The following is a 27,127-nucleotide window of genomic DNA, read 5'->3' on the forward strand; positions in this document are numbered from 1 at the left end:
CACAACTGTAGCATCCAACATATTTTAAAATATGTATTATTTTTTAAAGAATATTTCAGCATGCAAACAGTCAATTTGGAAATTCCTAGCTGGACTTTCTTTATGGAGATGTCTGCACTACTGCCTCCAAACACGAAGTGTTCAGGCATAGCAAGTGTAAGATGTGCCATCCACAGACCTTTCTGGCCTGTGCAGCCTGCCCTGGAGTCCCCATACCTCCTGCCCATGGGCCCCCAGAGCCCTCAGTCCCTTCCTGAGTGACATCATAGCTCACTCCAGCTGCACCATGATGGTGTGGGGCCACGCACCCTTCTGGTCACTACCCTGACCCCACTACCCTGACACCCCAGGCTGACTCTCCGGCTTGACCTGGACCTGGCTCGTACCCATGGACTTGTGATCACAGGGCTGTGTCTGACCCTATCCCCTAACACAGCAGAGGCAATACCTGAAAATATTAAGTAGGTAGGAAACGACTATTTATGGGAAAGGAGAAGAATATTCATGTAACATCTCAAATGTACTTGCAAATGTTTTCTATTGATGGAGGCCCTACCCTGCACTCACTTACCTACACACTCAAAGTTAGTCCTGTGTGCAAAGACCGTGTGCACAACCAGAACCAACACAATCACCTCAATCAATTCAGAAAGGGTATGAGGATGGTAGCCAGTGTTTTAATTGTTAGTTTTTCAATATGCTGTACAACCAATCTCCTCAATGCCCTTCTCATCTGTAGTGCAGATGCAACCACATGCACAGTGGTACAGTGCTTTCTACAAGGCTACAGGCAGAAGGACTTCCCAGTTAGAGTTCCTGGTCCTTAAACTCATAGATTATTGGATTGTAAAGCACTGAGTCTTTTAAAGACAGGACTAACAACTTCCACCTGGTACCATCTAGGCTCACACTTGAACTAGGAGTCTAGGCTGTGCTGCTACGCTGAGCAATTAGCCAGTCCCCTACTTAGGTTTCTACACACCGATACTTAGTGTTTTATTATTCCTTCCAACTATGAAACATGATTTCTTCTTATGAAAAGGACTACAGATCACTTCAAACTCAGAACAGACAGGTTACTTTCTGTACTTCTGCTTATACATGAGTTTCATTACCATGTCACAAAAGATCTGAAATGTCCTAGAACTGAAAGCTTAGATTAAAATTGTACAAGATTAAAAAATAGTGTACCTCGATCAAAGGCCATTTTCACATCTTCAATGTGCTCAGTGAAGCCTGAAACTCTGTAGAGGCCCTCGGACTTTAAACCTGAAACAAAAAGTTCTTGTTAACTTCGCTTCAGTAACCAACTGATATTTAGGCTTAAGAACAATAAAGCAAGAACAACAGACCTACTAAGCATAGCAAAATGTTCTCTGTAATTGTGAAACTCTGGAACAGTTAAGGAAAGATGAAGATGATGTTAAACTGGTTTTTTTTAAGGATTAAAGCATTCTAGAATTTATACTTTCTGATTTTTATTAGGTATGTGGTTGATTTGATCATGTTAGAGGAAAATACTGCAATTTGCTAATGGTGAGACATGTGATGTTATTACGATTTATTCATTTTATGTAGGAGATTTTCCTGGATTTGGCCATAATTAATAAAGCTTTAGAGGTCTCCCTTCTTTTTACCAGTTGCCTAATGGTAAATAGCAATGCAAGTAAAAGACTGCCTCTCCCTATGAGCACAGTTCTTTTCCTGTTTTGCTGTCACCTTTTACACAACTGATGAATGTGATGGATACAGTTCTTCTCCACCACAAGAGATCTGGTCACTTGCACAACTCTCTCCCCGTTGCTGCACACCAACATGAAATGCAGGGCAGCTCAGCAGAGCAGGCCAAGATACACACACATTATTTATTTCAATTCTAAAATCCATTATTGTAACTATGCTCTGTGCTAACCTACTTATAAGTTCCAATATTCTTTGTTTTCTTAAGAACAAAATCAGAATCTTTCATAGTTCTGTGGCAATTAAGGAAAGAAATACAAAGATGTTGAAAAAATGGAGAGCAGGCAGCAGATTTTATCTCAATCAATAAATGTACAAGTAAGTGATTAGATCTCAAACGCAATGTAGCTTTCTGCTATATCATCAGAGTAAAGCTCTTCTGTCTTAGTCCATACTATTCTTTCCATTTGTCCCTGCAATGATGATATAATCCTGGTAGAGCTTTACAGAGCAGTGCAGGGGATTTACTAGTAAGTCTTTGATTCAATTCAGTAGATGATGTGTGGGTTTGAAATCCCTATGGCTAGTATCACTGTGTTGCTATGCAGATTACTGGGATGCCATGAATTCAACATTATTAGATTCCTGTGCTGAAGATGTGACTAACAGGAAAATTTGGCTTATTGGGCAGCACAACATGCACATTTGCTATCCCAAGGAAAAATACATGATTATTACGGAGGGGATACATGATTATTGAAGGGGATTGTTGCAGTGGGGATCCTGCAACACGCATATATCAAACCAGGAGTCCCGTGGAAAGGAAATATATATGGACAGACAGATTCTTGATAGCTGTTTCAGAGAGATGTTTATTTCTCCAGCTGCATGGCCGGGGCTCTGCCCAGGAACTGTTCCAGTCACGGGACCAAGGGTCCTTCTGCCCGCACAGGGAACACAAACCAACCAATGGGAACGAGGCTGAGCAGGGGCAGGGAAACCCCGTGTCTGTGCCCTCAGGGCCCCTCTCCCAGGGCTACACGGCAGGGGAGGGACCCCAACACCTCACCCGTTTTATTTTAATAAAAGGAGAATGAAAACAACTGGATAAACATAACAAGAACAGTTTCAAAACAAAACAAGCCACCCTCCTGAGTCTTTAAATGTCCAAACAGATTCTCTGGAACATCTTAGGGCTGACAGAAGGGAGACAGAATTCTCTGAGCATGCTTTGTGGGGAAACTGAGGCAGGAGAGGGTTTAACTTCTTCCCTCCCCCTTTTCATCCCCCACTCGGCATTGGAAAGGGATTTTTGGGGAAACAATTGGCAAAAGCATGGTTTTGTGAGGGAAACCATGGATGAAAAAACGGATTGGGAATACACTGGGGGTAATAGGACATAGGGTAAAAGGGAAAGGTGGGATTAGGAAAGGGAAACTGTAGGGGGGGCTTACAATGGAGATATTGTCTAACATGACTACGATTTTTTGCATATATACTGCCTTTTACAGGAACACCATCAGGCCCAGTGACCTGCGATGCTTGTAACCCTTTTCTCCCTAGTACAATATTAAATTCCACCACCTCTCCATCTCCCAAGCTTGGGATGCATTTTTCAGGGTTATTCTTTTTAATAGCAGTTCTATGCACGAATATGTCTTGCTGGTTGTCACACCTTGTTATAAAACCATAATTTTGCTTAACATTATACCATTTTACTATCCCTAAGATCTTAGTTTCTATGATCTTTTCCTTTTTCCGAGTGGCTGCTGTTTTCTGTCTCGCTGCGTCTTTGCTCTCTCCTTCGGTCGCTCCCGTGTTGGAATTGTCGGGGCTGCTGGTGCCTGCGCGCTCTTCCCGGGGTCGCGTTCGGGGCTGCGCGGGCCGGGCCGGGCCGCGCCGCTCAGTTCTCCGTGCGTCGCCTCCTCTGGTCGCAGCTTCGCTGCCGATGCCGGGCGCTGCATCCACGTCTCGGCCGGGCCCCCGAGCGACGACCCCCCCGCGCCTTGCTCCAGCGCGTGTTTCGGTTCGGCGCGGCTCCGTCTCGGTCGGGCATTCCCGGGGCTCGCTCCACCACGCGCTGCACGCGGCCGGGCAGGCACCGCCGGGTCCCGCTGCTCCCCGCTCCGCCACCGACACTGCGGCTCGCGTGGCTCCGCCCGCGCGCGGGAACTGCCTCGCTGCTGCTCGGAGAGAGCTCGGCGCACGTGGCCTGGGCCGCACAGTCCCTGAGCCAGGCTTCCCTTCGCCAGGACACAGCTGACATTGCTCAGCAGTCTCGGTAACTAAATAATATTCACGAAAATATTCTTCCATCGGCATATATTTTGACTCAAATATTAACTGTGTCCAAACGGTTTTCCAAAAGCCCTTGGTAAGAATTAAATCCCAAGAAACATAGAAAAAGTTCTTAAACAACCATGCCAGGAAGTGTTTCAGTTCTTTCTGAGCTTGAATCAAGCTAAAATTTACAAATCGTTGTTCAAGAATCGTTTTAAGTTTAAGATAAATGTCCATATGCGGCTCGGAGAGCCAAGAGTCTTCCCACTGTTCCTCCATAGTTTAGATACGGAATAGCAAAGCAAAACCAAGAAGAGGAATCCAAAGTTTCCAGGGTTTACTCACACAAATCAGTCGCTTAGGGATCGGGGATCGTTCTGCTCACAAATCTCCACCATTTGTTGCAGTGGGGATCCTGCAACACGCATATATCAAACCAGGAGTCCCGTGGAAAGGAAATATATATGGACAGACAGATTCTTGATAGCTGTTCCAGAGAGATGTTTATTTCTCCAGCCGCATGGCCGGAGCTCTGCCGAGGAACTGTTCCAGTCACGGGACCAAGGGTCCTTCTGCCCGCGCAGGGAACACAAACCAACCAATGGGAACGAGGCTGAGCAGGGACAGGGAAGCCCCGTGTCTGTGCCCTCAGGGCCCCTCTCCCAGGGCTACACGGCAGGGGAGGGACCCCAACAGGGGATATATATTTCCTTCAATCTGGCACACATCTGTTTACCAAAAACCTGTCACAAGCTTGAGTTTTGGCAGTGACATGCTGCCTGTGCCACGGGATCCATCAGTCAGTAACCAAGCATCATGAGAAACCCTGTGCAGTTTGGGTCCTACCACAAAACACCACAACCTCTGACCTCACTTGTCTGAGTCACTTCCAGTCACTTGTGTTCTCCTGCCCACAGTGTCTGTAAAGGTTATTAATAATGGATTTGATTTAAACTGATTACTCCAAAATTGGATGTGTCCCTAGGTATGTTAAAATAAAGTAATGAAAAAAGACACATAAACCTGAACTTAAAAGTTCACTTTAAAGTTCACCCCTTTCAGAAGTGTAACGTAATACACGTTTTGACATGTTTTCAGAAAGCATTTCAGGAAATTGCATTAAGAAATGCCATGATTTAATTTTACTAGCTAATGCAAAGCAATGTATCACCTACACTAAGAAACCCCTTTTCTCATCCTGTCCTCGGTGTGCGTGAGCACAGCACCCTGTTCTAGTTTAGCAGGTAACTCAAGTCATCCTCCTTTTGCTATGTCTGCTGCTCTCCCAAGCACACAAACCTCTTGCTTCGATCTCCCGAATGCAGGAATCCACCACCATGGGCCTCTGGGTGTTGTGGGCCTTCACGAGCGTGGTGAGATCGCAGCAGTAGACTCGCTTTATCCTCTTGAGGTCTGGCTGGCAGTCGTTGGGCACGTATTTGGAGCACTGCTTGTGTACGTTCAACCCACAGTCTGCAAGCAGAGTTAGCCAGGTTAACTAATTAATTAATTAATACCAGTGCTGACAGGTCTTGTCTAACAATTTATTTCCCTGATCCGCATCAAGCAAGGGGCACAATTTTCCCATCAGTCAGGAAAGATAGAATAGTGTGGAGATGAGAAAGATGAGCATGAAAATGTGTAAAAATCTCGTGGTGGGAAAAGTGAACTCCAGCAGGGTGGTTAAAAAGCTATAGAAACTCTGGATGTCCCCTGCACTCCTCTGAGCTGTAGGTGACTGCTGGTGGAGTCTGGATTGGTTCATTACTAGACACATAGCTCAAGGTGTTGCATTTAAACATGTGAGACTTAACTTCTGGGTATTTTAGATTAGCCTTAAATAAAATTGGCACAGTAATGACTGTCTTCTGCTGGCTGTCTTGTGGCTTAGCACAGGTCACAGTCAAAGAACCTAAGGTTCACCTGAGCACTCCTGCTGGGACAGTGCTGTGAGCCAGCATGCCTCACTCCCTCTTCCATATTCTTGCAGTGTCACATTTTGGCTTGTTCTGCCACACCAGCAGACTCCCCCTCCTGGGCTCATCACTTCACTGGTGACTAAAGTGGCCCCTGTGGTTTAGTCTGTAGGTCAGCTTAGGCATATAAAATGCTGTGAAAGGCATGATGTAAAAAAGTGATTTGTTTTACAAATAGTTCTCAGTGTCTTACTCTGGAGCCAAATACTACTCTCAGTTGCACAGGTGGATTTCTGTTAAACCATCCCTGCTTCACCTTCACAAATTGAATTTTCCTAATAGATTCAACTATTCAGCCAAATGAATTTATAAGCTTCAGTAAAGCAAACACCACCACCGTGAGTTGCATTATCTTACATAGCTCTGATTCCTGTTTTAATGCCTTCCCAGTCATGCCCATCACTGATGGCACCCTTTGAGATAATTTAACATCAAGCTATTAAAAACGTAAACAGGACTATTACTTGCAGCGTGTTTCAATATTATACTCTATAAAATATTAAACAAGCAAAATCATAAGCCCACCTAAACATTTAATGGAATTGGGTAGGTTTTTGTGTGTTTCTCCATACAGCTATTACTGCATAATACATTATTGTTTGTGAAATCTAAACAAATGTGAGAAGCTGCAGTTAGGCTTCTGCCTGCCTTGTCTTCAGTGCTGTTCTCCAAGCATGTGAAGTTAAATTTAAATGCATCTGTCTATCTAGAGTTAAATGCTGGTAATTTTATGAGGGAGAGTATTATGTTTCATACTAAATAAATATGCCTTTTCATAAGTTTAATATTTTATGTATGGGAACAAATACAGTGCTATGCATTAGCGAGGTCAGGTTTTGCACACTAGTGTTTAAGATCAAAGAGCTTGAAAAGCAAACTACTATTCCTCTTTTTTAATATATTCTTCCCACATTCTTTGTGTTACCACTATTCACCTAGAGAGAGGTAAGATGCAGCAGTAGCTGAGACTATACTTATTAAAACTGTGCATTTGTGAAAGGTATTCTGATCCTTCAAACTGTGGCCCAAAATAATTTTAGGTAACAACCACCTCCTCTGTCTATGAAAGGCAGATGTCAGGGTTGGATGTGTTTGGTGCCAGTCTGAGATCAGGAATGCCTGGAGGTCAGGGCAGGGAGAGGTAAGACAAACAGTTTTTGGAAGAGATTGCAGATCTGAAGAAAGAAGTTATGAAAATCCATTTTTAATGCACCAAATACTGATTCACTTGCTGAATCCGAAGGCAAGTGATGTGATGATTATCGCGTTTTTCCAAGATAATTTTTTTTCCACAGAAGAACAAACAAATTAAAAATAATTCATGCACTACTAAAATGCCAATAAAGGCAACAGAAAACTAATCCCTCTTGGAAACTGAAGGTCATATTTTTTGTTTTTATTTTGAGGGGGGATACTTCAGGCTTGCAGCAATGCATGGTATTTTTATGGGAAACAGGTGGAAGTCTTTTTTTGCAGACAAGGGCACTTCGCAGCAACCGGTAGCAAAAAGAGGAGTTATGAAGCCTGGTTGCTGGCTGGCTTTGCCATTTCCAGTGCTTGCTTCTTAAAACATAAAAACATCAGGGATAACTTAATCATGAAGAACAAGTTTGAACGTATACAGCAGGCACAGGAACAGGCACAGGCAGGACCAAGGTACTACTAGAGGATGTCGCTCAGCAACCAAGGGCTGATGGCTTCATTTCTAAACCAGCTAATGAGGCAAATGAAAATACTCTAACTTCTGCGGGAGGATTTCCTGCTTTGCTCTTTAAAGAAATCCCAGCCCTCCACTCCTGCAGGGAGTGCAGGCTGGGGTGGGACAGATGTCTGAGCATTTCAAGAGAATGACAGAAAATGTTGAAGTGCTACCTGAACACCTCACTCCCTGAGCGATGAGACCCCACATGAAGTTGGCGCAGTATTCACACCAGTGCGGACCTCGAAACGTATGGACCTGCAATACAAATGGGGGTGGGGGAAAGAAATGGGGTCACTGGGAGGCAGATGGTCTGACAGATGGAGCAACTGAAATGGATAAACAACAGAAAACTCAGTAGGAGTAAATCTTTAGCACATAGTGCCCACATCCTTCCAACGTCTAGATGAAATAAACCATGGGAACAGAAATTTGCTTTGATCTTGAAGTTTATCTTTCAATAGGCTTAACATAGCAGAGAACCAGGCTGTGGATGACACTGAAAACAAATAATTTTTGCCTGCTGACATTCTAGCTATAGCAGAAGGGAGGAAACCATCAGAAAAAAAGAACTATTAATCCAAAGAACTGTAGATGAAAGCAGCCTTCCCCACTCTAGCAAGTATTTTGGAATCACATAGGGAAAAGATGTCAATAGACTCTTTTTCAGCAGACCAAACTTCATTTTGCTACAGTCCACACATGAGCAAATAAGGAAGAATAAAATGATTTGTGTGCTGACAGAGCCCACAGCTCCCCAGCCACATCTTGCACACCACGACTGCTTCTGCCACTGCTTTTCCAAAGGCTACAGCAGAAAATCTTTTTATTTAAGATGTGTATTCTGGTAAAGTAAGCATTGAATTTTCATTGAAATGAAGAATAAATAGTGAGGTCTATGCCCATGTGAATGGGCATGGTATGAGCTAGTTCTGGCCAGAGACTTAATTGAGCTTAACAAAACATAAATCATGCACACTCTGGCTGCTAATGCATCCCTTCCTTCTCTCTGCTCTTGTTTACCCATCGGGTGGATGGCTGAAAGGCCACTTCCACCCCTGGGATGGGAAAAGCTGCTCTCTGCTTTTCATAGAACGAAAAAACAGTCATTGACCTTTTTTAGATAAACTGTAAAGTTTTATGCCAAGCATTTTGCATGCTAATGTTTTTGCCCCATTTGTCTGCAGGATCACAACTACACAAGCCTGTACTCTTGAGTCCAGAAAAATGAATTGATTTTAATACAGACCTCTCTTCCTGATTTTGAGATAAAAATGTGAGCCTGGCTGCAAATGGCTCCTGACCAACTACTCACAGTCAAATAATTGTGGTAACAAACTTAAAGCAATAGTAGTTCTTCCTCCCTTTTGACAGTGAAAGGTCAAAACTGGAATGTTTGACTTTATTTGAAGTGGTATTTTACCTCTCAGAAAACCACATATTTCTGTGAAACAAGACTTTGCAATAAAGTTTGAGATAGATATATTAGTAGATGTAGCCCCACACTTCTTTCTCATTTCATTTTACTTTATTTTGTAGAGTGGGTAGCATGAACTTCAGACATGGCTTTTTGTGGGGGTAAATGGCTGTGTGTAACAGCTGATGACCTGAGTTTCAGTCATATGCACTATGTGACATTCAGTGGATACAAAACTACAGATAAAACTAATTATGCCTGCATCTTTATAATTTTTAGACTGAAAGCCACATAATTAGTAGGTCTGCACCTGCACTTAATTGTGGGTGAAAATCATCTGCTGTGGGAAGATAGCTAGCTGTGTCTTCTGCTTTGCAGCAGTTTACAAAAGCTAACCTTGTGAGAAGTGGCTGTAAGAGCTCAGCCAGGACTTTTAAAAACGCGCCATTTCACAAAAAAAGTCCATTGCAGTTGCTAGGATATTTGGGGGCTACTTGCTCACTTTACCTAAGGCTTATTTCAACTGATCTGGCTGAGGCTTATTTTGAAAATGGTAGCTGATTATTCCTTGATCTTTCCTGCCATTAATTGGAAAGTCATCAATGCTGACTGAGGGCTCCAATTGAGAAGTGCTGACAGCGCACCCTTCCCTTGTTCCATTCAGCTTAGTGGCCCTCAAAGGTTGAGCTCTCTTTATTCATTCACTTCAATTTTTCACGGATCTGCATTTTAGCTCAAATGGCAAGCCTCCAGCTGAAATACCCTGTGAAAAGCTAGTCTTGGTGGTTTCTGGCCAAGTTGAAACAGGGAAATTACCTGAAAAAAGAGAGAACTTCAAAAGTTTCTAGATGAAGGTGCAAAAAATCCCTTAAGAGGCAATTTGAACTATGCCTCTTGTCATTAATTTTAAAGAAATAACAGAGGAAGCCTGTTCTTAGGAACACAACATTTTTGAATGGTAAATGGGAATTCTGCCTGCAAGATTGGCCTCATCTCTGTTTCAAACTGGGAGAGGTAACAGCAGGTCTTAGATTTTTGAGATGGAGTTTAAGTTTTTGCCCCACCCTTTGTAACCACATCATTGCAAACAGACTGGGCATAGATTTTTTGGAACTATGATCTGGAACTATTTATTGCTGGTTCCTACCCCATCCTGAAGTAGGCCTCTCTGTGTACACACAGCATAGACTTGAGCTGCCTGGGCTAGAGCTGACACATAATTTGAACTTTTAAAAAGAATTTACAGGGAACTATTTCTTAAAATAAGCCAAAGCCATGATGTTTCAGACTATACACTCTACTTTTCTTGTTCAGTCTTTCACCCTCTTCCAACGAAAAGTCGCTTCACTGTCTCTTCTCTGCTGGACAATCTCACACAACACTACCCTGCATGTCTCTTCTTGCTGCCTTCCTGTTCTCTTTGCCCTTCACCCCTCCAGTGCCCTTGCTTTCAAATGGCAGCATTCCCCCTGAAGGTGCTACCTTACTCACTTCTAGTTTGTGTCTCGAGTTGTCTTCACAGAGGGGGAAACTGAGACCAAAGTTAAGGAATGCCAGTACAGTGGCAAAACAAAATAATGCCGTGAGCAATATTGCAGAAATGGACAAAAACAATTGTCTTGAATTGAAATGCATTTTTTTGTAAATTGACATTATACAGTATTGTTGCTGAGACAATTTTGGGTTTATGTGAAGGTCTGAAGACTTTTCTACTTGCCTTCCAAGAAAGTAAGTGTTTTTCAGACTTTTGCCTGAATACAGACACATTTATACTCTTTTGTGGACTCCTGCTGAACCTGAGCCATTTGCAGGGCAGTAAAGCTGACTCTGCTGTTATTTTTGTTTAACACATAATCTTCGTGATGTCTGTAAAAAATGTCTCCCCCAAGCCCTTTGTCTCCCCGAAGCAGTATTATCTGCAGTGCTTAACACAAGGGGAAATTTATCCCAAAGCCCCTGCTCTCCTAGCAGATCTCCTGACTTGTCTGTAATCAGCTGCCTTTACTCCACTAGCCCGCCTGCAGATGGAATTTGCCCATGCTATTGTGGCAAACAGGCACAGTATTGTGGTAAATGCACATTATTCAGCTGTATTTGCTCACTTAAAGCAGCACAGAAGCCCTCTCATGAATTCTCAGCCTAGAACAAAAAGCATGGAGCATCCTCAAACTCCATGCTGCTGCCCTCAAGCACGAGGTTGACCTCACCACCAGCTGGGACCCCACTGAAGTTGGCAGGTAAAGCACATCCAAATGAGGCTGCTGGATCCGAACTGGAACAAGATACAAGAGGACTTTGGGATGCAGTTAGGCTGACACCCACATAGCTAGAGAAATACCTCTGTGTTTTTCTAAACAGGGCTTCAGAGATTTATTCGCTTTCCTGAATTATGGTATGTCTACACTGGCTTATGCAAAGTTATCCCGCCAGACAGACGCCAGCTCCAAACCTAAATCCATGTGACTGCATGGTGTGCTCAAGATGAACCCAGCTTAACAAATCAGCCTGGATACTAAATCTCTTTTTGTTCACTTGCCTTGAGTGTCTTGAAATTTGGAAGAGAGGTTGAATGAGAAAGCACGGATGCTCAGAAGGGTGTAAACCTGGTGCCCTCATGCTCCAAAGTTCAATGATGCTGTTTATTTTTTGTATGAGCTTGGCAAGGATGGAGGGAGAGCCGTCCTTGCTCTGAATTTGTGCCTTGCATCTATTTCTTCCTTTTGTTCCCTCTCTCTTGCAGTAAGTAAGATCTTTGGTGTAAGATGTACAAAAATCCCATCAGCTTTGCTAGAAATGTGCCCTTCATTTTTAAGATTCTTCATGGTTAAAGGACAAAAGCCAAAGAGTGCCTGTTTGTTCATGAAGAATTGCTTATGACAAGATTATGAGGGACACTGTGACACATAACCTTTATCCCTAGAAACTGAGATGAATGATATAATACACATCAGTATTCGCCTTAAAATGGGGAAGACAACTTTTTGAATATCTGTGAAATAGCATTGTCCTTCAGATTAATCCCATACCATCATAGCCTGAGTGCTGTCAAAAGCCATTAAGCATTTTGCCCCAAGACCCATAAAGCCATTCTTTCTTTTTAAAATCATTTCTTAACCCTTTTATGTAATGACTATGAAATATATTAAAGATATTAGCCTTGAGCCATGTTTTAAATTTAAATGTTTTATTCTGAGTACACTATCCACATTTTTTGTTTAACAACTAGACATGTTCTAATATATTCCTTTGGAAAACTAACTGTATTTGCATAGTGAACATACTTGTCCATTAAGCAAATGTAACACTTTTGATTGACCTTTCTGTACAATTATTTTAAAAATGTTTGTTCCCTAAGGTCTGTTATTGCCTTTACTAGGATAGGACAATTACTTTTGGCTGTCAAGTCTTTGAATACATATCTATTTTAATCATGTGGTTTTCCAGTTAAACTATGACTCTTTTAAAACAGAAAGGAACAGAAACTGTACAGCAGCTAGATTGTGCAAACTCAAAGTTAACTGGGCACAGGTCCAATTATAAATCAAAGCCAAAACAAGGGAAGTTTTGAAGAGGAAAGAATGCATGGGTCAAAGTGGAAAGAAATTCCAGTCATGAGAAAATATTTTCTAGTTAAACTAAAATAGTTTTGATATTAAAATGATAATGAGGGCAAAACCCAGAAAGAATAAATGTTGGCTTAATCAAGCAAGAAAACACAGATTATTTCCCCTATTTCCTTTGGTGCTGATCAGAGAGGTAAATATCGACTTTTCTGTAGACTGGGTCAAGGAAGGGGAATGAGAAAAGGGTTGCTATTATTTGCTTTGTTCACTAATATTAAATGATTGATTTGCCAACAACAGCAGAAGCACTGCAGAGGTTAGCAATGTCTGCACAGCAGAGTATGTAGAAAAATAAGAAGTGAAACTTTTTTGCTAAGTGAAATGATTTTGATCATTGCTTCTCCCTTTTTGACAGGCCCGAGATGAATATCAGAAAATTCTTGTTCTGCTAATGAGTTGAACTATTCTGACAGTGACCCAGATCCTCAAGGAGCATTAACTAAACTGATGTTTCAAAGCTGAGATACATTCCTTTCTTGTCTTGTTACTGCCTCTTATTCTTGATGCTCATCCCAATAAGCATCAAAACACAATTTGACAGCATTAGCTCCGGTAACTGGCTGGCATGCTCTGAAACCAGCACAGTCCTTCTGGCAAAACATTTTAATACAAGCTGCCTGGAAGGTCTGTTTCCAAAGCTGAGTCACTTCCCTGCTGCAGTCTGCCAGAGACAGCAGTCGGGAAAAGAATCCCTAAGAATCTGATTTTGTCCGTATAGACCACAAATAGATGATCCATTTAAACATCCCTGTGTTTGCCCAGTGATTTGTTTTAGTTTGACAAGCAAACACAAGCTCAGATCCTATAGCTCAGTGAGACTCTGAGAACATTTCCTTAGCATATGGTGAGGGAACAAAAGCTGGGAGACAATACTCACCACTGTGCTTTGCTTTATTGTTAGGAGCACCCAAGCTCCCCCAACTTCTGAAATCAGAAATGGTCCAAAATGTTTGCTGGTAAAATACTACTGGCTTCTGGTAATAGTTAGATTTCGAAAAGGGCCTTTTTCTTATTTAAAAGTGGATACACTTAAGATAAAGACAACAAATATGAAGTACTTTGTTTCTGAATAAAAAAGAAAACCCAATCTGTGAAAAAGAGTTAAATTGCCAGACAAGTAGCGCAGTGAGCAGCAAAACCATTATTTGGATTAAGTGCCTATGTAACAGCATACTAAGAACTCAGTTAATAGAACTTGAAGTAGAAAGAAAAATGCATTTTTCAACCCTTCCTTAGAGCTAGTATAAATAGGTGCATGCAAACCTCATCACAACAAAAAATAAAATTTGAGGCATCTCAACAGAACTTTTCAGCTGAAAAGAATAGCAAGCTGTGCTTACCTTAAAATTGTGTGCTTTTTCATAGTTGAAGTGGTTGTCGTTCTGAGTTAAGGCTGCTCTTCTGACCAAGGAGGTGATCTGTGAATAGGCAAAGAGTTTCAGAGGTTGCCACAAAAGTGCCCCCTTGACTCCCACCTTCACCCCCAGGGCCACGGCCAGGAGCTCTTGGCGCTTCCTTCCTCGCTTCGACTTGTGAACAACAGCACAGTTTTTCTCATTTTCCAGCCACAGATCCTCTGAGAACATAGCGCTGGGATCCCAAATCTTTTCCCTGTCTTCCTCAGCGCCAGGGAGCCTGACTGTAGTCAGCACGGTACAGTTTGTCCAACTGCTTCTGATGTTAGACAGCAGATTTGAAGCAGCTGCAGCCCATTCTGCCGAGACCTCTGGCATGTGACTTGAATGGGCCGTCTTGTGGGACGGAAGGAGCTTCTGCATCTGAATAAGTAACGGCCTGTGCCGTGCAGCTTCTTGAGGCAGATGTGTGCCTCGAACAATAGCACAAATTCATACACTGAGCAGCCTCCCCCACCGTGCTCCCTGAGCAGGGGTCTCCAGAGAGGTGCTGCTGAAATACCGGCTGGGGGACACACAGCGTTACAGCTTCACCCCCAAAGGCATTTCCAGGGATAGATCTCTTCAACTCGGCGGTGTGTTAAAAAATGAACAAACAAACAAAAAGCCCCTGGAAAGCCCTCACAACTGAATCTGATGCTGCATCCAATTACACTCAGACTTGGAGACTTATCAGCCAGCAGTCTGCATGCCAGCAGATTAAGCTCTTAAAACCATGATGATTGTTTAATCTTACAGGGCAAAAATCTCTCTCTCTTTTTTTTTTTTCCCTTTTCATATTCTGTACAAGGAAAAAAAAAATCCAGCACCACTCCAAGCACTAACAGCATTTTTATGCCATGGTTTAAATTAAGCATTTTGTCAGTGTGCACTTGGTAGCACTGAGGTAGTTCACTGCCAGGGAAAGCTGAAAGCCCAGCTGGGACTATGCGGGCTTGGAAGCCCTGGAGCCCTGTGCAGCACTCGAGTGAAGGCAGCAGGGGAGCTTCACAAGGATGCAGGAGGCCCACACGCACAGCCCTGTTTGCAGAACGGGGTCTTCAAGGTGGCAAGAGCAGTTGTGCTTTGCTCTGGTTATTTGCATCTATAGATTTTGAGGGGAACTAATTTCTAGTTAAAGCCCAGGGACAGGAGGTATTGGGACCCTGACCAGTCTGTGCTACAGCTTTCAGTGTTACTTTCCACATGTGATCCACTTTTTTACAGGCAGGTAGTTCCATGTTCCAGGACTCAGATGTCTGATACTGAGCATTCACTGGGAAGCACATAAGCACACTCAGGACTCCCTCCCCACCGGTTTCCTTCCCTCCAGCTCCCCTCTCTTACTCCTTTACTAAGTATTCCAATTCCCCATCCATAAGAGGAGGATAGGAGTTACCTGCTCAGCAGAGCACGGTGAGATTTAAGTCTAAAGGTGTGCCTAATGCTCGAAGTGCTGTGATAGAGCAGAGTGGGGAGCTGCCAGTGCTACTGGGAAAACTGTCTCTTTGAACTGGAGACACTAAAGAGCACATCAGCCTTTCACAGTCTGCCCCACTTCAACTAACCCAGAAAACATGTGAAATTAAAGTATTTAATTCACTTATATTAACTTGTGACGTTGACCTTGCATCTATTTTTTTCAGCCTGCTTTTACCTCAGGCTGAAAAGTCAGAAGGTTCATCTAATTCACTTACTAAACCCTCCACCACACAGACTGCCTGTGCTTAGTAAAAGTGATGCTCTGCTGATTTGAAAGCCCATGGGGACAGATGGTTGTCCGTCAGTAACATCAGGCTGTGCAATTTCAGAGAGTACCCTACTTAGGGTTTTCAAGAAGCTGTGCAACCTGCAAAATCAGCTTCTCAGCCATAAAACCATGCACTTACTTCTATGTATAGCATACTTAATTCCTTTCTTTTTCAGGGAGCTCACAACACCACTTTTTACATGCTCCCTTACTCCAAAGCTTCTGGTCCCCAGTAGGGAGGATTTCCATGCAAACCCTTTGCTCCCTGAGCTGTTGCTGCCCATTCAGCCTTTCCCCAGGGCTTGGCACTGTTATCTGACCACTGGTGACAACTGGCTGTGATGCACGCATGGACATTGCTCTGCCTGCAGGAAATCCCTGCTGCTCTTCCATATGTCCTCCTGTAGTGAGTCCCAGTTTCTGTTAGCTCAGGACCTTTATCTGCTTTCCAGGAGACAGACAGACTATAGCTCCCCAGCTCTCTCTTCATGTGTTTCAAGAGGTAAAAAGTACTGGTTTTTGGGACATCTCTGATCCCTCAGAAGCAATGGCTTCAGTTTGGGCCATCACAAAGAAAACCTTGGAGTTTCTCAAAGTTCTTATCACATTCCAGTTTCTTTCCTCAGTGCTATTTAAAATGTACTTATATTTATCAGAAAGAAAACCCCCAAACTAGTTCTGGGTTGTCAGACACCTCTGAATCTACAGCATCTAAATCCCCATATATACATAAGCTACTTTTTCTCTAACTTCCAGCATAACAGATCCAAAGTCAGAGAAAGGTCGGTTTCCTAATAATGCTCTAATATTTGCATTTATGTCGCTAGACTGATAAAAATCCCATTATATAACCAATATTTTTTACATAACATGGCAGATTTGATATTCAGTGACAGGCTTATGATGATACATCTTGGAATTTCAATTTATTAAACTATTTTTGGAATATCAGAGTGTCATCCTGGGATCAGACATACAGACATATTTAATGGAAACTCTGAGTGTTTGTACGGAAGCATTAAACTTAATAGACTTGGGGGAGGAAAACTCAGCCAAACCTTATGACTAAGGCAGAGCAGTATTTACTGTTTATCATATATGAAATTTTATTTATCCCTGGGGTATCTGCCTTGCTTGGGCCCTGTTTAGACAGTTGTTTAAGGGGATTCATTGCAGACACAGGATGTGCACAGAAGGCCAGCACTGAGTGCATCCTCTTAAGGAGTTTAATCAAAGCCCTGACAGGTTTGGTGTCTAAATGGTGCTGCAAAACTCAGATGAGCATGGACCCCAAACACAACCACTTCCTTCTCTAAATACAGTGAAAACTTCAGCAATGACAAATTCTCAGCCACAATCAGTTCCTGATATCACAGGCTCACCCCAGTGCTCTACTTTTATCTGTTTTCTTTTTCCTAGTACAAAATCGGCTGCACAAGGTGTCAACTCGTTCAAAGAGCATCTCTTGATCAACTTAGTGAGTTAGCCTGCAGCTAAAAAGGAGAAGGCCAGTGGCTAAGAATATTACTGCTGGTTGTCACTGAACGTAAAGCTAGTGAAGGCTGAAAGGCGAATATGGGTTATCTGTGTTTTCAGACCAAAGCATTTCTGCCTAACATATAATTTTAGTTTACTAGTCTCTTTGTAAAACAGATGTGCTGTATAGGAAATTGGGGATTTAGAGCAAAATAAACGTCACTGAACTAGAATAATAAAACTAAGGGGCAGAGCAGGGGGGAAGAGGGCGACGACTCATCTGTTGCGCCATTTCCAGTGCGCCTCCGCAGCATGAGCTGAGCCACACCATTGTCTCTGCCCTCAAAGACTGGCGTCTTGTTTGCTAACAAAGGCCTCGGGCATAGGAAAGAACGAACTGCACTATGAAAAGCTTTTGGTTTTGTACATGTGGTATGATTTCTGTTGTAGTCGTGTGGGCAGTGCAGAGGACTTGCTGGAAGCAAGCGGTGGGGGAACTCTGCATGCTGCCCTGCTACTCTGTGCCAGCTCCAATGTGGTGAGGAGTGACACTGTGGGAGTGATGGCTTCTCTCCCTGAGCTGCCACCATGCCTAACTGTGGCTGGCAGGGAGGGGAGATCAGGGGGCACATCCTTGGCTTGCTGCTCTGCCTGACAAAGGACACAGCTGTGGGGAGGAAAGGAGGAGCACGGGCATGTCTCTTTGGACGACACCACAAGTGAAACAGTTCCTCCATGATGAGGAACTGTGACAAATTCATGACTGATCTCTAACTAAACACACTTAACTCTGCACATAGATACAGTCACAGGTCAAAGAGAGGCCTGTTTCCTCGCAAGCACGGCACACTCGGTTATCTGCCAGACAGATTATGTTTGCTCAATCGCAAACACGTGGTGGAGATGACACATGGAGCAGGAATCTTGCAGCTATTGGGTTTGTCCTAGTTTTCTCCCACGGAGCTCTTCCCACGAGGTGCTCAGAACACGTCAAAGAAGCCATCTCTTAGCAAGACACAGGACACAGAGGGGAAATGGTGGTGGAGGCCAGTCAGCCAAAGGCCTTTGCCATACCACAATCCCACCAGTCCATGCCTCCTACTGCCACAGCACTGTGAGCTGCCATTAAAAGGCTTCTGTGCTGCACAAACAGTGGGAGGAAACAGGCTCCAAGAAGAAAACATGCTGAACACAAAGCCAAGCACAATGCGTGCAGAGTGGTGCTTGCCAACGTGATCTTGCAAAACCCACGTTCCTAAGAAACCCTCTCTCCAGCAGGAAGGCTCCCGATGTCAATTACGTGAGCAGAGCTTGCAGAGGTGGGCAGTGGCCAGGGGCTATGGGAGAAATCAGATTGCACAGCTACTGGGCTGTTTGCTTTTTGGTGGAAACACCATCTTCTTGCTCCTAGGGAATCAAAAAGTTACAGGTCTGTTCAACAGAGCCCTACCTGCAATCACTGTGAGCTTCCTCCAAGTGCAGGTCCACTGGGATTCCTCAAGGGTGCCCCTTCCCCACCCCAAACCCAACAGTCTCTTGTTCCCAGCAGAAAACTTCCTTTCAAGGTGAATTGTCACTCAGTAAACATGACACTTTTAATGAAAAAGCAAAGAACCACAGGTGGTTTTTTTAAGGATTAAGATTTATCTATAGTTTTTCTTTGTTACGACTTGGCATTTCAACTTTTTTTTTTAATAACCTCCAGTACCTCTGAAAATTATGACTGAGCTGCTGTCAACAATATGCTGTTCAGGCAGCAGATTATCTACACTGGGCTCCTGTTCTGGAAAGGCTGGTTATACTTCCATCACCACCATTCACACCTATCTTTTGCAGATAATCCACAGCAAAGAAACCTGTTTATTTAGGAAGACTTCTGAAGTACATGTTTTGATGCTAAAGTTATTAAAATAGTAATATTTACACCTCTCCTAAATTAATGCGATTGATTATTTATTAGCATCACAGCAACCAGCTGTCATTTATACACACTTCTGACAGGCTATTCAGTCCATTCCTTACACAGATAAAAGATACAATTTACCTACAGCAAATGGAAATCTAATCTCCCTTTAACTTCAGATCCCCTTTCTAAATCCTCCTCAAACAGATTTTTCCATATGCATCATGATTATTTTTCTCAAAACAATGCAGTGAACCAAGCAATACAACATCCAAAGGTGAAATACTGTATAATCAGGAAGGCACTAGTGAGACTATTATTAAAAATAATAGTTGCTGTAAGCCTCTTATGGTGTATTAATATAATAAACTATTGTCTATTTTGGAAGAACAACTGGAGATCACATTAAGTGGGATGCAATTACATAGCCATCTTCAATTAAGAAATAGTGAGTGGACTAAAAGCTTTTATGCTGTCAGGCAATTCTATCACTTAATGCATTAATTTGTGTATTTCCCATCCACCTTTGTATTCAGTATGTGTGAAATAGTATTTTGATTTCTTATTTTTGTAAACTATAATAGATATGCATTGTGTCAGTAACATGGAAGAAATAGTGCAGAAATGGGGAAAGGACCTTGGTACAGTATGAACTACCACAGCAATTCCCTCAAATAACCCTGTAGAGATTAACATGCTAACAGCAGGTCTAGCCTATTTATTGTCTCGACTTCCTTTCCTCCCACTCTCTCCTTTATCCTTCCCAATCCATCTCCATACTTGTCAAGGTTATTAATGACATTTTCCTGGCCAAGTTCATGATCCTCTCCTCTGTGCTTAAAATTCATGACCAAAATGGTAGCAGAGGGACAAAAGAGAAGAAGCATGAGGACTAAGTGGGGCAGATGAGAGCAGAGCTGCACACCACAGCCACTGCTGCTGCTGTGGTGGAAGAGGAACACCAGGGCCCCACGGAACACCAGCCCCCACAGGGCTGCCAGGAGCCGCTTCATCTGCGAATAGGGCTTTTGCAGGGAAACTGCACTGGATTGATTTCTGAATTGCCTCTTGTTCTCCCTGGGGATAAAACACATGCAACTGACTGAATTTGCCTGCCTGCAGTGTATGTCAATGAGTACTGTTATCACACATATAGATCAATATGTATCCATGATAACATCTGGCTTGTAGGCAAATGAAAATTCAAACATGATACTTATCCTGATATTTGCAAAGTATTGGCAGTGATCGTGTTATTCTGTCAACGATGATGGTATTTTTTTGACAACAGAACTAACACAGTATTTCTCTAACAAATAGACATTTAAGAATTGAATGGATGGATGGATGGATGGATGGATGGATACATAGCAGGTGTCTACGCTAAAACAGTAACACGTTCTTGCTTTATAACCAAAGGAGAAAAACAGAAACCTCCAGACAGTGATTCATCCTCTTCTATAAGAGGTCAAGTCTAAAACGGATGAGCTTGAATTGTCTTCTTGCAGGTCATTTATGGATCATACAGGAAAACTCGATGACTCTGGTAGAAACAGGTTTACTTTAAGATATTCAAAATTAGGTAAAATCAATAGCTCTCTGTACTATTTTCTGTATCTGTTCTGTTATCTATTCAATTTTAGAATAAATTAAGTAAGGAATAATTTATTTTATCAGCCTCAACCATATCTGTAAGTAATTATAGATTAATAACTGTACTTTGCTTTGGTTAACAATATTCCCCATACTTCAGACTGGCTAAGACTCATGCTCTGGAAATGTGGTATATCCAGTTTACTGTATCATTTGTTACACAGCTGCATGAAACTTTATAAAACTTCATAGGTTTATCTGGGCTCATTGAATGAACTTTTTCAAGAAGTGTAACTGCAGGGGCAAGAGTCTACATTAATAGAGATTTCTAACACTGACTATGTAGGTAGCCAGTATTTTGACACCTCACCCACAGAGGAAATAGCCTAGCAACATAATGAACTTAATATGACATAGAGTGGCCTCAATGAGTTAAGAAGGAAGTGACTCATGCTGACTGCAATATATGGGACTATTAGTCAAGAGACAGAGATTTAAAAAAATAGCCTTAACATTACAGTTTTTATCCAGATCCCCAGTGAATGCTGGCTCAGCACCATGTAAGCTATACACCTATATGACCTGCTCATATTTTTACATTTTCACTGTGAAGCTCTTGATTTCCAAAGAAACAGCACTTTGTTTAGGAAAGCCAGCTTGCCATTGATTAAAACTGTCATTACCCTGCAAGCAGACTGCAGAGCTTGAACCAGAGCCAAACCCGCTGGGCTGCCACAAAGAAGTGGAGAAGTTAACGCTCTTACTTCCCTGTCTGGGGAGAGGCAGAGAGGCAAGAATGTCTCTTCTGAGAAAGACAACTCCTATGAGTGTGGCACAGTGCCCTTGTGATTAGGGGAAAAGGAAAAGATGGCAAAAGGCCTGGAGGCGCCATAGCCAACAGCAGTCCTGGAGCCTCTAGGCTTGTTCATGTGGGGTTGTCATTAACCATAACTGCTTAATGGAGCTAGCTGGATGTCATGCTCAAACACAGGGTTAGACTGAGGACCATGTTTTGTGAGACTGCACTAAGTCTGTGTAATATCAGCTTTTTAACAAATCCCAGTCCTATACAGCTACTATGCTATATGGTGGGCAGAAGGCTTGGATGTTTGACCTTATACCTCATTACATTCCCAAATGTATACACAGCACCCTACACAAACACCTACACTCTCACTTTTGGGATAATTCTCATTTCTCTGTCTCAAACACTACTACACCCTACAGCCATGTGTTATCTCAAAGAAACACAGTAACTGTCTATCTTCTCCACACACAGTAAAACCTAACACAACAAAAATAAACACAATACAAAAAATAAAAGTGAGAAAGTTCTTCTGTTTCTCACTTTGAGTTCTGATACTCTATGTTAGTGACAGTAAGCTTCTGGAGTGAGACCAACTCAGCCTTGCAGCACATGCTCTGGGCTGAATCTTACAGAGTGCAGTCAGAGTGCCTGTTCATATAGAGAAGAAAAAAATCTGCCCCTCCTGGGATTATGGTAAAATGTGGAGAAAAACAGGCTTCATGAAAGTTTCCCAGAAACAACAGTCAGACAGCAATGGCATTTATTACCGGAGCCACTAACCGCTCAGCAGAGCCGGCTGATCTCTGGAGGAGCTGTAAAGCAGCGCTGACGGATCTGCCAGAATGTAAAGTATGCTGTGGGAGTCTTAGGAACCAACAGCAGCACCCCAGGTTTTGCCCCAGCTTAAGACAGCTTAAAACAAGAGACTTTATTGTGGGTTAAACAGAGATTTATGCAGACTGAAAGGGAACAAATAATTTGTGAACCAGTGATTCATGAACTGGTGATCATCTTGTCTAAAAAACTGGCAATCTATAAAATTCTTCCTGGTAACAGTTCAGGAGTGGATTCTCAATGGTGTGATGCTCTGTTCATTTAGCACTCCCAGGGAGATGGGAATGATAAGCAATTTGCAGGGAGGACAGTGCCAACATCAGCATCAAGTGGCAAACAGGATTTTTCTCTAGTTTTGGCAATTTCTTGGTGGTGTGAAGGAACTCTAAAGCTTCAGTCTCAAACTTAATTCACATTACTGAACTACACTGCTGCTCAGCAGCCATGGCACCTTCAGATAAACTACACAGTACAATGACCCAGAAATGTAGTCATGTGTTTCCTACCACTAGTAATATTTCTGTCCCCTTTTACTGCAGCATCTTGTGACTTTTTCCCATTAAAAAAGCATAAACTCACTAGACTATGTAAGGTGAAAGGACTTATTCATGCCATTTAGGAAACAAAGTAGGCAATTAGCAAATAAGAACACAACATGTTTTCAGGTTGAAAGAATACTTTTTAACTAGCCTGAACCAACAGCCCTTAACCACAAAGAAAGGGATAAAGGCTAGTTTTATAAAAATGCTGTGCTTTATGACTGTGAAGTTTCATTTCAGTATCCTTTATGAATTGCATTGTGAAAAACCAAAGAGGGCAATGGGCAGCCACTTTCCACATGCACTAGTGAAATTGTGGCATGGAGGCCATCACTGGTTTTGGTGATGGCCCAGCCATGGCTGTCTGACAGCTCGTCTGAGCTCACTTGTATATCCATGAATGTCCAAGGACACGTTCCCCTGAGACAGGAGCATACAGTGTTTACAGCTTACCTGTTTGTGAAATATGTGCTTCTGTCCCATCACCTCCAAGGAATGCCATTAACCCTGGTAGTGACAGACAGCGTCATCCCAAAAGAAGTGGTAAGGCTGTATAGCCCCTGGTATATCTCTGGCTTCGGAATGTGTGTTTGCTTAAAAACAGAGAAGGAATCCATGCAGGCAAAAGTGATGTGGGGTTAAAGAAAAATCAGAAAGCCCTGAATTCAGCCAGGTTCACTTACCTATTTCATTATATGCCTGAACTTTACCCCAAGAATGTATTACATCCCCCCTTGTGATATAAGAACAGCACAGAGGATAAAAGTTGGGACAGGACTGGCACCACGTATGGAAAAGTACAAACGCATCTGCAGGAATGGGCAATTTCATTCTATGGGATATGTACCCTCCTCCAACTCCTTCCAGCTCACCTTGCAGAAAAAGCCACTCAAAGTATAAGCAACTTCTTCTTCTCATAAATGAGGTTTTGAGCACCTTGGCCCTTGTTCCACTTCCCTTTTCCCACAAAGCAGCAAGGGAACTCCTGTGTGCTGCAGACAGTACACGAAAAGCATGGTTCACTGCACTTTTATAAGGGCATGTTATAGGGTACGCAAACCACTTGAGATCACACTCTTTGAACTTGCATAAAGTACCAGAATGTATCCAAGTTGTTTTATTTTCCCTTCAAAATAATTGTTTTGTGTTTTACTTACTTAGCTCTCTGCTTGAAGCTGGCTTTGTTACTCCGTTACTCCATGGGTAAGTAGCGGCACAGCTATCCTTGAAAGCACATACACATTCCCATGGCCATTAGAGAAACAGCCAGACAAAGGCTGACCCCACTTCTCTGCTACTGAAAGAACACACAAAGGCTGTATAATCCTAGTTTTATTTTCCTGTACAGGTGTCATTTGACCCTGATATCCTTATAACCCCCTTTGACCCACAGCCCAGTGCCCACTGGTATGGAGCAGAGGCTTTTGTTCCTGATGGCACACCGTGCACAGCTGCTTCCATCATTGTCTGGAGAGGGACAGATGGCTGCTCTCAGCACAAAAAGGAGATTAAAAAAGAACTGAGGGAATGACATCACTCCTCAGCCTGGGATTTAATTCATGGGACCTGTGGGGCTACCAGTGGCATGGACTAACACTGCAGTTGACTCTGCCCATGGACAGGAAAAAGGTTGTACTTTGCACAGTAAATGAATTTTTTTTTTTTAAATATACAGTTGCCACCACTCTAATATTTATGTTCTTTAGCAGTTTTTAGTTAATCTGAATATATACTATCCTATCAGAAGCAGCACTTCTAAAGTACTCTGAAAGTAAGACTGATATTGTACCCTCCTTCTATCCACGGCTGTAGTTCAACTGCAGTAACTTGGTTTAAAGCTTATTTATTTTGTTTCACTTGTGATGAAGGAGTTCATAACATATAGCTGGGGAAACAAAATAGAGTAAATGATTTTCACCATTAGGACCAATCCTGCTATAACACTTTGTAGGTAAAAGATTTCATCCATGTCTCATAGCCCCACTTAAGTCAATTGAACAGAACAAAACAAGAAAAAAAAGTGTGAAGCTTTAGTTCTGGAAGTAGTGAGCTTTGTTGTCACTTTTCTGCCTTTAATTCAGCTCCAGATCTATGAAATCACTTGAATTCTTCTTTTTGTGATTATCAGACACCAAAAGTATTTATCTGAATTTATTTATTAACTTAAGTACATTACTTGATTACTGTTTGGGACACAGGAATTTGGCCTGTCTCTATGTTTGGTACTTGGTGCCATCTGCACCAATGTTTTTCTGCAGAGCAGAGATTTTTGCTCTGCAACAGATGTCTCATTGAAGACACTTGTCAAAGTGGCCACGTAGCTGCTACCACCCTCTTTATGCTACTGGCAGGCACTAGATGTGCAGGAGTGCTGCCACGTGAAGGTGAAGCCATTCCTCAAAGAATATAAAGAATAAAAAGCTCCTTCCAGGTGTGTCTGTGGGGGTTTGTTTTTGTTTTGCCCTGAAAGGAAAGAAAGCAAGCAATTTCTTCTCTCCTTGAGTGTCTGGGAACATCAGCGATGCACTCCTCCATGCATGGCTGGGACCCATCACCTTACAGTGCAGCTCCTGCTCCAGCCCCAGAATCAGGCTCAGGCCCGAGGATTGTTTTGCTCCTAAGTGCTGATCAGCATCTATGGGAGAGGCACTGTCTGTTTATGGTTCTACTAAAAAAGCCAAGTGGAGCCTTTCCTTGCATGTAACCCCCCAGAGTAAGGTCCAGGTTATTCCCTCAGGCCAGCTGTACAAACCAGCTCTCTCTGGGAGACTCCTGGAGCAAAGCTGTGGCTTTCAGTATGTTTGCACAGCACTGACCAGCGGATAGGAGTGCAGAAAACCATGATGCTGATGAGACAAGAGATGTAACAGCTCCCATCCAACACACTCTGACTTTTACTGTGTCAGCAATGCTGATGGCAACACCAGCAGAGTGGAAGGCCTTGAACCAACAATATGTTGCACACTTTCTGCTGTCACTAATTCAGAGCAGGAGGAATTCAGCAAACCATAGAGTTAGACCAGAGGCGATGATTAAAAGCAGTGGTGATGCATTTGCTTCATAAAGTATAAAGTACTATCATGTTTTATTTGCTAATCTGAAGAGTGGAACATCTTATCAGCCAATATGCTTAAACCCGGGGGTGAATTTTTTAGGGAAACACTTTTTGTTGCAGAACTTGTGACTCATCAGACTGGGGACTTTGCACAGGGAAGTTCTGACCAAGAGCCAAATTATGGGGGTTTTTTTTAAATGTGGAAACACTTAGGTTTGAAGTATTTTAAAAACCAATTGTCTGTTTCCAGTTAGAAATGTTTTCTTTAAAGCAGTTAATAAAACATTAAAAGTAGCTGGAACAGTTTCAGTCAATCCAACTTCAGTCTTTTTCTGCCTCTATCCTGCCTCCTCAGTGCTTGGTCATGAAAAGCTGAGTTTTACTTTTATTGCAAATCAGACAGAAATAAAAACAGAAGGGCAGAAATTAGCCATTACTGTTACAACCCTCCACTATGTGCTTTGATAAAATGTTAGTTTCAAAGGCGATCTTCTAATGATGACTGCCGAGCAAGTTGTATTCCCCTGTACAAGCTCAATACAGAGACACAAGGGCTTTACATTAATTTTCTTTTTGTTAATCAGTTGTTCCCCTGGGCTCTTTCAATCTGCCATGACAGCCTCAGTACCGCTGAGAATGCCTTTTCTGCTATTAAAACAAAAGGCACATCTCTAAACACTTCATAATTTCAAGCAGGAAAGAATCTCATTCTTCTAGCTGAAGAAAGCAGTAACAAAAGACTCATGAACTAGAACGCTGATGTGAATCATGGCTATCTTCTTCTTTCATTTTTGCTCTCTGGGGACTTCCAGCTGAAAGACATTCTTAACCCGGCCAGCAAGGTAAGGGGCCACACCACATGCCCCTGTGAAGGCTGAGGGATGAGAAGTACCCCTGAAGGAATGCTTTGGAAAGGCTCTCAGCTGTTTGCAAAGTATCACACTTCAGTCCCTGTGGAGGGGCCAGACGCACTTAATATAGAAGGGCATTAATGAAGAATTTACTCAGCCAGGACCAGACAACACAGCATTTTAAACCTGGAGTTTACACAAACCAGACGAAAACTTGCCACAACACAAGGCAACTAAAATCAGACTTCA

At 42.6% G+C, this 27,127-nt stretch overlaps 1 protein-coding gene across 1 annotated transcript in view; it reads right to left on the minus strand.

The window, feature by feature from the left end:
* The window catches only part of CHN2 (chimerin 2), a 167,178-nt gene that overhangs the window by 11,804 nt on the left and 128,247 nt on the right, over positions 1–27,127 (minus strand). The window contains exons 7-10 of the mRNA XM_032108932.1: positions 14,016–14,093; positions 7,809–7,893; positions 5,260–5,433; positions 1,192–1,269 (exon numbers count right to left, since the gene is read on the minus strand). Of these exons, the coding sequence (XP_031964823.1) occupies positions 1,192–1,269; positions 5,260–5,433; positions 7,809–7,893; positions 14,016–14,093 (415 nt within the window). The remainder of the gene's footprint in view (positions 1–1,191; positions 1,270–5,259; positions 5,434–7,808; positions 7,894–14,015; positions 14,094–27,127) is intronic.

This window comes from Corvus moneduloides, chromosome 1 (genome assembly GCF_009650955.1).
Source record: "Corvus moneduloides isolate bCorMon1 chromosome 1, bCorMon1.pri, whole genome shotgun sequence".
Classification (NCBI taxonomy): domain Eukaryota; kingdom Metazoa; phylum Chordata; class Aves; order Passeriformes; family Corvidae; genus Corvus; species Corvus moneduloides.